Raw genomic sequence first — 13356 nt, 5'->3', positions numbered from 1 at the left:
TTTTGTAAATAAAGATTTTTTGGAAACAAACAAACAAAAAGTTGAGGTCATAGTGGAGTAGGGTGGCTCCTGATTCCATATGACTGGTATCCTTCCTAAAAGGGGAAATTTGGACACAAACAGACACGTACACACTGGGAGAACGCCATGTAGAGGGAAAGACAGAGATTGGGGTGATGGAACTTCAGGCTAAGGACACAGTGATGATTGCCAGCAAACATCAGAATCCATGGGGTTGGGGGGAGCATGGAACAGGTTCTCCCTCACAGCTCTCAGGAAGAACAGCCCTGCCAACATCCCAAACTTAGAATTCTAGCCTCTGGAACTCAGAGAATGAATTTCTGTTGCTTAAGCCACTCAGTGTGTTACAGCCACCCACTATATCTCTAGGTTCCACATCTCCAAAGATTTTTTTTAATTCCAGGAAATTCCAAAAAGCAAAACTTGAATTTGCCACGGAGGCAACTATTTGCATAGCATTTACATTGATTAAGTATTATAAGTAATCTAGAGATGATTAAAAGCGTATGAAGGATGTACACAGGTTATATGCAATATTGCACAGTTTTATGTAAGGGACTTGAGGACCTGCAAATGCTGGTAAACTGAGAGATGACTGTACTCTGTAATGGCAGCCCTAGCAAACTCATATCCTAGGTTGATACAATCTTATACTGAAAGAGAATGAGTAGTACAATTCGAGTTCCTGTGAACAGTTCCATGTTAACCAGACTTGTTGCAGAGAAAATACATTTTAAAGCTTTATATTAAAAGAAAATTTTAAACAATTTTTGCAATGTTAAAATTAAAAGAACAATATGATCTAATAGCTTCAGAAAGAAAGAACGTTTCCACCTGAGTCTTTCTCGGGCCCAGTGGTGGCAGCAGCTCACCAACACTTATTTTCACCCTGAAGCCCAGTAGATAGCCTCTCAGAAACTCCCACTTAAAAGGTAATACAGCATTGCGTGTAATAGTGGACATACGACTTTCAGCAAAGGGAAATCTAGGTGGTCTCAGACAATTGGTTGTTTTCAGAAAGTGAGGATGTTTTCAGTTCTCCAGAGTGAGTGTTAGAAGATTCTGTCCATTGGCCTAATGTGCCAACTTGAGCAATCACAGAAAATAACAATGACAACTATGGAGAGTAACTTGATTTTGGGAGAAGAGACCCATAGATTCCCCTACTAATGAAAATTACTGATAAGAAGACACACATCAATTGCCAAAAGGCTAACAAAGCAGGTCAGTGTGTTATAATGAGGGAACAGTGAATTATGAATGGCTGAGGTGAGGGAACAAAGCCAGAACACTTCTGTTTCCTGTTAGGGAAAGAGACCAGCCTGCAAGGAACCAAGGTCCCCAGAAAAAGTGAAGGCTCAAAATTCTGCTTGAGGTAGCAGACAATGATTTTTAAAATGAACTGAGTATAAAATCTACATCTTTTGTTTAAACATCTTAAGGGTTACAAATGTGTTCTGTGTCTGATAAAAATTTAATTGGTTATAAAACCTAGAATCTGAAAACTGAACTCATATGAAACACTATTTTATTTGTTTCTGATAAATTGCCCAAAACTTTGGAAAGGCTTTTTTTTTTTTTTTAACATAGAAATAAAGAAGAAATACATTTTTGTCCACAGTAGTAATGCTTTGCAACAGATTTAATTGTAGATGTGCTAACAAGTTCTGCAATCATTATAAGAATTTGTTTGTTTAAGGTGATTAAAGAAAACATTTAGGAACCATGTATAAGGAAGCATTCAGGAGATCATGATTAGATCTGAATTTGGCATTTCAGTGACTAAGAGAATCTAATTATTAAAACTTGCTTATTAGTTGGTAAATAATGTCGAAATGTTCAGAAAATTTGTTCAATAGATTTATAAACTGAACAAACTGAACACTAAACAAAGCACCAATAATGGAAGGGTCATTATACAGAAACTCTTTCATTAAAGATCTGGGCACGACCCATCTCTAGATATAAGGAAACTTAGGAAAGAAGGAGTTCCTCTGGCCAGGGTGTGGCCACAAGATTCTTCCTCCGTCTGACTTACCAAATACCGTCAGATGCCTCACGAAGCTCACATCCCCCACACCGTCCTGCAGACACCTGAGCAACAGGACAGCTGTGTTCAGGCCACTGTCTACAACACAGGCTCACCCCCGACCCTGCCAGCAGCCCCCCTCCTCAGGCTCTGCCCCAGCAACTGGCTCACAGGGCTTCACCTGCAGTTTCCCAGGCTTCAGGCTGTCCTCACAGAGGCAACGGCCCTGTCTGAGGAGTCTTTGAACCCCCAGGGCCAAGCCCGGGTCTGAAATAGGCAGGAGCCCCATAAGCCCCATCCCAGGCAACTCTGGGGAGGGATGGTCCAAAAGAAGGACCCTCACCTTCCTCTTTGGAGGCAGCCTGAAGCAATAGGGTTTTTGTACTTTTTTTTTTTTTTTAAGGTCAAAAGCCTTTTACAAAGAGGACCTACTCCTGTATTCTCACCTGGAGAATCCCATGGACAGAGGAGCCTTATAGGCTATAGTCCACAGGGTTGCAAAGAGTCGGACATGACTGAAGTATCTTAGCACAGCACAGTACATAGAGTATAAAAACTCTAGATAGCCTGGATACCTGGTCAGCTTTGCTCTGGTTTCGAATGTTAGTTATGTCCCTTGCAGGCATGTTGTATGGAAAGGTGCCTTCGGGCACAGGGCTGAGCAGGAGGTGGGGAGACGCAGCACGTGTACCTGGCGTGGAGATGCTCAGGCAGAGAGAAGCCAGTGAAGGGTTTGGGGGAGGACCTGATCTTTGGCCTGGCTGTGTGCTCAAGCCAGTGTCTATGGATCCCAGAGGCCCCCTCTGGTCCAGACTCCAGGCTCTGGGTAGATGAGAGCCCCCCACACACAGAAGACTCCTCTGTAGGACAGGCAGGAACGAGGATGTGCCGTGGGAGACAGTCAAAACCCAAGGTTTCACCAGGACACTTCAGGTTGTCTGGGGCAGGCCCCATCTACTCCCTGTTCTTCAGTTTCCCCAACATCAGAGAGAGGAGGAGAAGGGGGCCCACTCACTTGAAAGCCCCCGAGTAGCCGAAGTACAGTTCGTGGTGGGAGCAGGCACACTTGTCCATCCCTTTTCCTGCACACAGTTGGCACAATTTGGGGAAGTTCGACTGATCCGCACAGGGGACGCAGCTGCTCTCGAAGAACTTGGCCACTGCTGCTCAACACAGACACATGGACTTCAGGGCATGAGCTGGCGGGGCCTCTGGGTCACGTGTGTGTGTGTGTGTGTCCCTATTTGAGAACCCAGAGGTTTGAATGCATTGCTTCGGACTGTCATGAGGAAGTGGGCATGTAGAGGTGGCCAACAGTGCCTGGTCCAAAGGCATGGATGGCTCATGCGTGGGCCTGGGTCTCTAGAAGCTTCCCAGTGTGTCCACTGCAGGGCTCAAAAGCTGCTGAGCTGCACCGAACCAGGCAGCTCCAGTTCTCCTCACCTGGCTCGGTCACCAACATGGAGGCTCAGGAGTGGTGCTGGGGAGCGCAGAAATCTAAACACTCAGGAACCCCAACAGTCCTTCCTTATCTCAGGAAACGGTCCCACCCACTCTCCTCTTCTGATCCAGGGCCCATGGTGGCTCATGGGAATCCCTCTTCCAGGAATTCATGGGAAGGGGCTGCATTCACTTGCTTCATGGGAGTGGGTGTGCCAACATAACCACCCAGGCAGACGTCCAACAACTCAAGGCAAGATGGAACCCTAAGAAAACACAGCCAGAGCTGTGGCCCCGGTTGCAGCATCCCATCTGACCTCTGCAGCCCAAAACAGGTGAAACACAAATGTTGCAGAGCTGGCAGGGCTCAAAAAGAAACACTTCTGCAAAGTGCAGAAAATCTGGTTGTCTTTCAGGGGCCGAAAGGCACCCTCAGTTCACCCTGGCTCACCATAACTGAGCTCCAGTCCACTCATCTCCTCTCGCCTTCACCCCTAGCCCTCACCCAAGGCACTGTAGCCCGACTGCTGGTGGTCACCGTTAGAGAGTCTTCCTGGGCAGCTGGAAGGGAGCTCCCCTTTCTCCTGAGCCTCCACCATGGCCCTTGTCAAACCCCAATGCTGGGACACCACAAATGTGGGGCTGCCAGGAGCTCAGAGACAGGGTCTCTTTGGTTGAAGGAAGGGAAGTCTCAGCTGCCAGTCACAAGGGTCACTGATGCAGCAAACCCAGCCAGTACATGTTTAAAGCAGGTTGTCCTCACCCCATCTTGGACTTCATGAAACCCGTACACCTGGCAGTGATTGTAAGGCCCCAATACAATCCATGGGGGTCCCAGCAGTAGGAACTCTGCCAGAGGGCACCCCACCCTGGCCAGCTTACCTTCTTGTGACCAGTTAGAGGGAAGAAGTATCCTCATGGGGATGTTCCACCCAGCAGACCACCCCAGGCCTGTGTGACAGGACTTCTTGCCTTGGAGCTGATTCAGCTGGAAGTCGCTGCCCTTCTTCACCACAGCTACGACATAATGGTGAGTCTGCGGATCTGCAAAACAGCAGAGAAAGAAGGGCCGAGGCAAGATGCCGCATCATTGCTACTAATCTTCCAGTGTGTGCAGTGAGCCTGGGGGATTCTAGGACCTGCAGCACCTTCTGGTTAACAGGTAGAAAAGGAAAGGGAAAGGCCCCTGATTGACCGAAGAAAGCAAACTGTCCCTTTTCAAGGCAATAGGCTGGAGGACATACAGCTCCCAGTCATCGTGATGTTACTGCTTCTCCCCTTCTCTGCTCCTCTGTCTGCAGCACAGACATGAAGGTGAAGGTGTGGGAGGAAGGTACACAGGGCATCTGAAGATTTTACTGGGGCCTTCAAGTTGGACTCAGGTTGAGGCAGGCTGTGCTCCTGCACACACTGGCAACATTTATGGACAAGTAGGACAGGCACCTCATTCTTCAGCTCCTTAAAGTCCCTTAAAGGAGAGGCTGTCCGGGGATATATGTCTCCAGAGAGGCAGCCCGTTGATGCAATCCCACTGAGTGGGCAGTGGACTCCAGACAGCACATCCTCTCTCATTCAGCAGCACCCAGCAGCATTCCCGTCAGGAGGCTTAAAGTCCACAGCTTCCCAGAAAGAGCCAAGCTCCCAGCCCCCACAGGTTAGAGCTGGGGACAGACTTCCACAGTACAAAGAACCCCAGCAACTTGTTCCCTGCACGTGTAATACCGACAGAGTCCTTGCCTCCCCCCACAGAAGCTGTGTCAGGACAGAGACCTGGGTCCCCATGAGGGACGCACCATCTTTTGACCCATAGAACTCTGCCACGACAGGCTTCAGGTTGTAGGGCTTCAGACCCTCTTCATAGACCAAACCGCCATCCACCATCACAGCATCTGCTTCGTGTGCCTGAAAGAAGAAAGGCCAGACATGAATGAAGCCCCTCAGCTCCAAGGAAGACTCACTTAACCCTCTTCCAGGGTCACTTGTATCCCCTGGGATATTTGCACAGCTCAGACCTCCTCCACCTTCCTCATGTTGGCTCAAAAACCTTTCCCCAAACATGCTTTTAAAACTACCACCTCACAAATGCCGGAAACACTGTTTTTCTCCTGAGCCCTTAGCAACCATCTGACAAACCTTCTTCATTTATTGTTTGTCCTCCCCCTTGGAATGCAGCTCTACCAAGGTGGGGATGTTACTGTTCTGTTGTTTTATCTTAACAAAGCCCAGCACCTATTACCAGCAGAAGTACAACAAATGATGTCGGGTAAGTGAGTGAATGAATCAGAATATTTCCATCCATGTTGCTGTTGTTCAGTCACTAAGTTGTGTCCGACTCTGTGATAGCATGGACAGCAGTACTCCAGGCCTCCCTGTACCTCACTGTCTCCCAGAGTTTGCCCAAGTTCATGTCCATTGAGTAGGTGATGCTGTCCAGCCATCTCGTCCTCAGTCGCCCTCTTCTGCATTTCCATCTGGAATTTCCATCCATAAGAGTCATGTTTTACACTCTTAAGTCTGGATTGCCTCTTCTAGGATCTGTCAAGGATTCCTTCCTTCCTGAGAAAAGCAATAACCTCACAGCCTCTTCTCAAAAATCAGGTTAGATCAATTCCCTAGCCCTTATGGAAATCTTTCTTCTTCAACTGGAGGGCATGGCAACCCACTTCAGTATTCTTGCCTGGAGAATCTCCGTGGAGAGGAGCCTGGTGGGCAACAGTCCATGGGGTCACAAAGAGTCAGACACTATTGAGCGACTAAGCATAGCACAGCATACAAATTTATAATTTATAATGAGAATTACAGAAAATAAATAAAAGCTTGTATGTATCTTTATGACCCTTACAGGATCCTTCCAAATTTTCTCCAGAAATGATGTATAAATTTCTAATTTGGCTGCCCGGGTCTTTGTTGCAGCATGCAGGATCTTCGATTGCTGTGCATGGGACCTCCAGTTGTGGTACACAGGCTTAGTTGTTCTGAGGCATGTGGCACTCAGTTCTCCGACCAGGGATTGAACCTGCATCCCCTGGCACTGCAAGGCAGTTGCTTAACCCCTGGACCACCAGGGAAGTCCCTAAATTTATAATTTATAATGCCAATAGCAATGGATGCCAATTTCATGCAAAACTATCAGCAAGAAATGCTATCTTTTAAGAAATATTACTACATTAAAAAATATAAACTTGTTACGTTAAGGATGCTTTTATTTCCATTTCTTTGATTATTAAAAAGGATGAAGACTTTTCCTTCCTCATTTATATCATCTATTAGTTGTAATTTCTGTGAGCAGCTGGTTTATAGTTTGTTATTCTTAAGCATTTCTTATAAATTTAAATGACATCTTAATATAGCTTTTAGATCATATTGCTTTGTTATAGCTGATGTGAATATACTTTTCTGTAGGCTTAGGGCTTTAATTTTTTTTTGTCAGAGATTAAAAATTTTTACATTTCCAAATTTGTCTACTTTTGTGATTTATCACTTCATGGGAAATAGATGGGGAAACAGTGGAAACAGTGGCTGACTATTTTTTGGGGGGCTCCAAAATCACTGCAGATGGTGACTGCAGCCATGAAATTAAAAGACACTCACTCCTTGGAAGAAAAGTTATGACCAACCTAGATAGCATATTCAAAAGCAGAGACATTACTTTGCCGACTCAGGTCCTCCTAGTCAAGGCTATGGTTTTTCCAGTAGTCATGTATGGATGTGAGAGTTGGACTGTGAAGAAGGCAGAGCGCCGAAGAATTGATGCTTTTGAACTGCGGTGTTGGAGAAGACTCTTGAGAGTCCCTTGGACTGCAAGGAGATCCAACCAGTCCATCCTAAAAGAGATCAGTCCTGGGTGTTCATTGGAAGAACTGATGCTGAAGCTGAAACTCCAACACTTTGGCCACCTCATGCGAAGAGTTGACTCATTGGAAAAGACTCTGATGCTGGGAGGGATTGGGGGCAGGAGAAAAAGGGGACGACAGAGGATGAGATGGCTGGATGGCATCACGGACTCGATGGACATGAATCTGAGTGAACTCTGGGAGTTGGTGATGGACAGGGAGGCCTGGCGTGCTGCGATTCATGGGGTCGCAAAGAGTCGGACACGACTGAGTGACTGAACTGGACTGAACTGAACTGATCTAGCTACATTAGTCAAATTGAGTCAAGCTATGAGTTTATTTTGGTAAGTGTATTAAAAATCTCGGTTGATTTTATTTCTAAATGGCTATCCAATTGTCCAGCTACAGATTCCTTCCTCAGTCTTTTCTTTGGAAAGTTTGCCTTGTCACACAGTATCTAAATCTATGTGGCTCTAACCATTAAGTCTGGAGCCCAATGCCGTAGTGGTGGACATTCACAGTTTGCATCGACATCGTATCATGTGGATAATTAGCTATCTTTAGAAAGCTGGAAACATGTCTAAATCTTGTTCTCTTCCAGGTCTTCTACATCTGTCCAAGGACCTTGTTCTTTGCAACACTGTTATTAAATATGTTATAGTTTCAGACAGGCCTCAGCTATTCCCCCGCTCATTTTATTTTTCACAATACTATTTTATATTCTCATCCACACTTAAGAACTGCAGAGTTATTTCATTGACTTTAAAAATTTTTAATATTATTTTTATAAAATTATATTAAATTTATGAATCGACTTTGGAAGAATATGCAAATATATGAAGTTTAGTCTTCCTATCTGGGAATACAGCATATGTTTTAATTTATTTATATTATTATTGTTCATTTGTCTCAGCCTCTTGTATTATATTTATTGTATTCTTGCAGATCTCTCATATACTTTTCTCCCCAAAACATTTTTCTGTGTATCATCTTATATGTAAATAAGATCATAATTTGGGGTTCTTTTTCCCTAACTAGTGACCACTGACAGTTAAATTGACATTAAATTGTGATACATTTATCTTTTACCAAAGTACTTTTCTCATTAATAATTATAGTAATATTTCTAATGATTTCATTATACTTTATAAGCATGTAAGCATCTGAAAATATTGACATTTTGTTTGTCTCTATCATTTTATATCATTGCATTACTAGGAAATTCCGAAAACAATATTAAGTAATAACAGTGACACTAAAACTTCTTGTTTATTTCTGAGTATTTATATATTTCTCTTTCAGTACAAATCTGGCTTTGCTTTACTATGGGCATTCTAACTGAATCCTTATCTATCAGTTGTATAAATATTATTATTATTGCTGTTTTCACTATTAATGAATGTTAAGCATCTATATTTTCATCCACACACAGTCCCTGTACTTTCAAGTCTAGTTCCTTTGGGGAGAAGATTGTTCTAGAGCAATAAACCATAGCAAGCACAGAAAAAGAACAAGAAAGTATGGATTTTCTCCCACTCTTCTTAGACAGTAGTGACCTACCGCAATGGCCCTGATGCAATCACGGTAAGAGGTTCTCTTCACACAGGCGACATGAGGACCATCCACTGAAAGGACTTTCTTCATATTGTCGTGGAAACTGTAGCACTTACTCGCCTCAAGATTCGAGACAGTGCACCATCTCACAGTCTTCTCAGGGACAGCCAGACACAGCCCTACGGAAGAGGGGCCAGATGTGTAAGGGAGCCACAGTACTCACCATTCTCTGCGGGACAGAGAGGTTAAGGACAGGTCAAGGGTTGGCTGAGAGGAGAAGACACAGAGTGGACTGGCTATCTGGTAGGTCCCATGTCTCTGATCGTACCTTTCCCTGGGGGAAAAAAAAAAAAAGCCGAAGCACCCTCCAAAAGTTAAACACAGAATTACTATATGACCCACTCATACTTTTGGGTATCAGTATATACCCAAAAGGATTGAAAACAGGCATTCAAATACTCCTGAGAAATCTGTATGCAGGTCAAGAAGCAACAGTTAGAACTGGACATGGAACAACAGACTGGTTCCAAATTGGGAAAGGAGTACATCAAGGCTGTATATTGTCACCCTGCTTATTTAACTTATATGCAGAGTACATCATGCGAAATGTCAGGCTGGATGAAACACAAGCTGGAATCAAGATTGCCAGGAGAATCAACAATAACCTCAGATTCACTGACGACGCCACAGTTACGGCAGAAAGTGAAGAAGAACTGAAGAGCCCCTTGATAAAAGTGAAAGAGGAGAGTGAAAAAGTTGGCTGGTGCACTGGGATGACCCAGAGGGATGGTATGGGGAGGGAGGAGGGAGGAGGGTTCAGGATGGGGAACACATGTATACCTGTGGCAGATTCATGTTGATATATGGCAAAACCAATACAATATTGTAAAGTAATTAAACTCCAATTAAAATAAATAAATTTATATTTAAAAAAAAAGAAAAAGAAAAAATTGGTTTAAAACTCAACATTCAGAAAACAAAGATCATGGTGTCTGGTCCCATCATTTCATGGCAAATAGATGGGGAAACAATGGAAACAGTGAGAGACTTTATTTTCTTGGGCTCCGAAATCATTGCAGATGGTGACTGCAGCCATGAAATTAAAAGATGCTTGCTCCTTGAAATAAAAGCTATGACAAATCTGGACAGCATATTAAAAAGCACAGACATTACTTTGCCGACAAAAGTCCGTCTAGTCAAAGCTATAGTTTTTCCAGTAGTCATGTATGCATGTGAGAGTTGGACTATAAACAAAGCTGAGCACTGAAGAACTGATGCTTTTGAACTGTGGTGTTGGAGAAGACTCTTGAGAGTCCCTTGGACTGCAAGGAGATCAAACCAGTCCATCTTAAAGGAAATCAGTCCTGAATATTCATTGGAAGGATTGATCCTAAAACTGAAACTCCAATCCTTTGGCCACCTGATGCGAAGAACTGACTCATTTGAAAAGACCCTGATGCTGGGAAAGATTGAAGGCAAGAAGAGGAGGGGATGACAGAGGATGAGATGGTTGGATGGCATCATCAACTTGATGGACATGAGCTTGAGCAAGTTCCAGGAGTTGGTGATGGACAGGGAAGCCTGGAGTGCTGCAGGCCATGGGGTCTCAAAGAGTCAGACAAGACTGAGAGACTGAACTGAACTGACTCAAATACATATACACAAATATTCATAGCAGCACTTTTTGCAATGGTCAAAAAGGGTGGGAACAACCCAAATGTACAGCAAGGAATGACTTGATAAGCAGTATACAGTACATCCATACAATGGAATGTAATCTACCATAAAAAGAATAAAACAATGCTACAGCATTGATAAAACTCAAAAATAATATATTAAATGAAAGAAGTCAGACACAAGTGGCTACACAGTATATCATTCAGTTTATATGAAATATCCCGAATAAGTAAATCTATCGAGATGCAAACTGGTGGTGGCCAGGGGCTGGGGGAGAGGAAGATGACTGCAGGATGGTCTCTTGGGTGATGGAACCGTGCTGGAACTGGATAAAGGTGGCATCTGTATAACCTTGTGAATACTGAATACTACTCAATCTATACTTTTATTTAATCACTAAATATTTGCTTATTTATTTGGCTGCAACAAGTCTTGGTTGTGGCACACGGGATCTCTAGTTGCTGCATGCAAACTCTCAGTTGTGGCATGTGAGACTTAGTTCCCTGACCAGGGATCGAACCTAGGCTCCCTGCATTTACAGTGCAGAATCTTACCCCCTGACTCACCAGGGAAGTCCCTGAATTGCATACTTTAAAACTACTAATTTTGTGTTAGTGAATTTCACCTCAAAAAAGAAAAAAATCTTATGGAAGGGAAGTTGGAACCTGAGTCTTTGTCTTGACGTTGGATACTTCAGCCTTCCATGGTAGTAACTGCTGGGGCATTAACATCAGTGTCAGTTCATTTCACTAGCCCTTTGCTTTTGCTGCTGCTGCTAAATCGCTTCAGTGTTGTAATTAGCGTTGACAGTATTATGAAAGCAAAATGCTGTTTACAAATTTGCAGTATTTGGGCAAAATGTCAACTTAGTTGAAATACAGATGAGAGTAACAGTGGTCACAGCTACAAGTTTTTGAGGAGGCCCTGTGTGTCAGGCAGTGGGCCACACTCACAACCCTTCTTGAACTCCTGCAACTGTCTTGCCATTTAAATGCTGATGTTCCCGCTTTGTAGATGAGTTTAAGCAAGCAAACAAAACAACCTATCAGAGACTAGAAATGAAGCTAATCCTTGAAATCCCCGGTCTGTTTGACTCCAAAACCTGTATTGCTCTTTAACTGCCTATAAGTAGGAAATATAAAAATAAATGGGGCAAGAGATATCAAATTTCACTCAGAGAAATCCATATCAAAGACAGGAAGTGACGAACGGAGTACTTCAGCTTTATTTGAACAGGCCCATTTGATAGCAGCCACCCAGGGTAGGAGAGCCAGTGAGAGAGTGGAGCTGTTGGGACATGTGCCCTTATGCAGAATAGACATGTGCAGAGTAATAACTCATGTTGCATTTTGCATTTTGAGCCTTTCAAAGCATGTTTACTCTGCTTGCCAGTGCATATTCTTAAAACATTCTGCTCTTGGAAATGACTGGTAACCATGGAGACAATACAATTCTATAAATGAAAATAGCTTTGTAAGTAGATTAAGTTACACAAAGAGCTACTGTATACAATTGCAGTTTTTTTCTTTTTCAAAAGTATACACTTACTGTGAAAACTTCTTCGGAAGGTCTGTATTTTCCATCACTTTTGCTTATGTTCAAATGATTAAAGCTGCAGCTTTTGAGTTACTGATGTTTTTAAATTATTTTTTTACTGAATGAAAGATTCAGTGCTTTACAATTTTCCAAAGTATCATGCAGTTGATTTCATATAATCCTATAATAACCATTTTTTTCCCTCTCTTACTTCTATATTACCCCTCACTCCTTCCCTCTCCTCAATGATGGCCATGGTTCATTCAGTGTGAATACAAAATAGGGTGAATGATATTTGCATAGTTAGGGAAAAGCTAAAACCTTGACAAAAACATGGTACTAAAACAGGGAACTAAGCAAAACAAACAAAACACAAAACAAAAAAATTAAACCAGATAGATTTCTGTTTCCATCTATGACAGATAACTGATATGGGACTTGCCCTAGCACTTAAAACAACTGAAAAACAAACAAGCTAACAAACAAAAAGCCTGGGAAAAAACATATTAAAAAAATGTTTTAAAACACCGGGCAACAGGAAGTTCATGATTATGATCCTCGAGAGAAGGGAAACAAATAAGGTAAGCCTTGAAATCACTCTAGCTTTCTTCCTGGACAAAATGTCCAGACGGCAGGGCAGAAAGGAGCAAACAGTCTAATGGTCATTCTAAGCAGAGGAGATAGAGATCGTAGCTTGGCAAGGCAGAGGCGAGTAAGAACGTGCAGCATAGGGTACCAAAGAGCAGGGAGTGCAAAAAGAGAGGAGAAAGAGAGAGAAATAGAGATCCCGAATTTTCACACCCTGGAGATTCTGGCTAATCAATCTGATCATTGTGGAGGCCAGGCAAGGACAACTGCTATGGAAAAAGAATTTAATGGGGACCTTAAACCAAGCATTTCACAGAGTTCAAATGGGGTTAAGAATCATCTGAGTTCACACCATTCAGAGTGGAGAAAATCTTATTGAGTAAATAGTGCATTTTTGAAAGATTCCAGAAGTAAGCTAAACTAGATCTGGAAAGAAAAGTAATCTAGACACAGCCTAAACATCTTCAAAACTAATCTTAAACATTAAGCTGATCTGAAGACATTATGAATGCCTGCCAGAAAAAAGGTCGATACCCCTTAAATTAAAAACAAATCCAGCACTCAGTAAGGTAAAATTCCTCATGTGTAGCAACCAATAAAATTAATACACACGTGAAGGTGCAGGAAAATGTAAGCCATAACCAGGAGGAAAATCAGCCAATAGAATCAGACCCAGAA

At 43.0% G+C, this 13356-nt stretch overlaps 1 protein-coding gene across 1 annotated transcript in view; it reads right to left on the bottom strand.

Moving 5' to 3' along the window:
* The window catches only part of LOC128071395 (inhibitor of carbonic anhydrase-like), a 36084-nt gene extending 23738 nt beyond the window's left edge, over window positions 1–12346 (bottom strand). Inside the window, exons 1-7 of the mRNA XM_052664272.1 lie at window positions 12313–12346; window positions 9206–9211; window positions 8884–9095; window positions 5284–5392; window positions 4373–4534; window positions 3066–3213; window positions 2060–2115 (exon numbers count right to left, since the gene is read on the bottom strand). Coding sequence (XP_052520232.1) covers window positions 2060–2115; window positions 3066–3213; window positions 4373–4534; window positions 5284–5392; window positions 8884–9095; window positions 9206–9211; window positions 12313–12346 — 727 coding nt within the window. The remainder of the gene's footprint in view (window positions 1–2059; window positions 2116–3065; window positions 3214–4372; window positions 4535–5283; window positions 5393–8883; window positions 9096–9205; window positions 9212–12312) is intronic.
* Window positions 12347–13356: the final 1010 nt, after the last annotated feature.

This window comes from Budorcas taxicolor, unplaced genomic scaffold, assembly GCF_023091745.1.
Source record: "Budorcas taxicolor isolate Tak-1 unplaced genomic scaffold, Takin1.1 scaffold432, whole genome shotgun sequence".
NCBI lineage: Eukaryota > Metazoa > Chordata > Mammalia > Artiodactyla > Bovidae > Budorcas > Budorcas taxicolor.
This window is presented reverse-complemented; position numbering and strand designations above follow the sequence as displayed.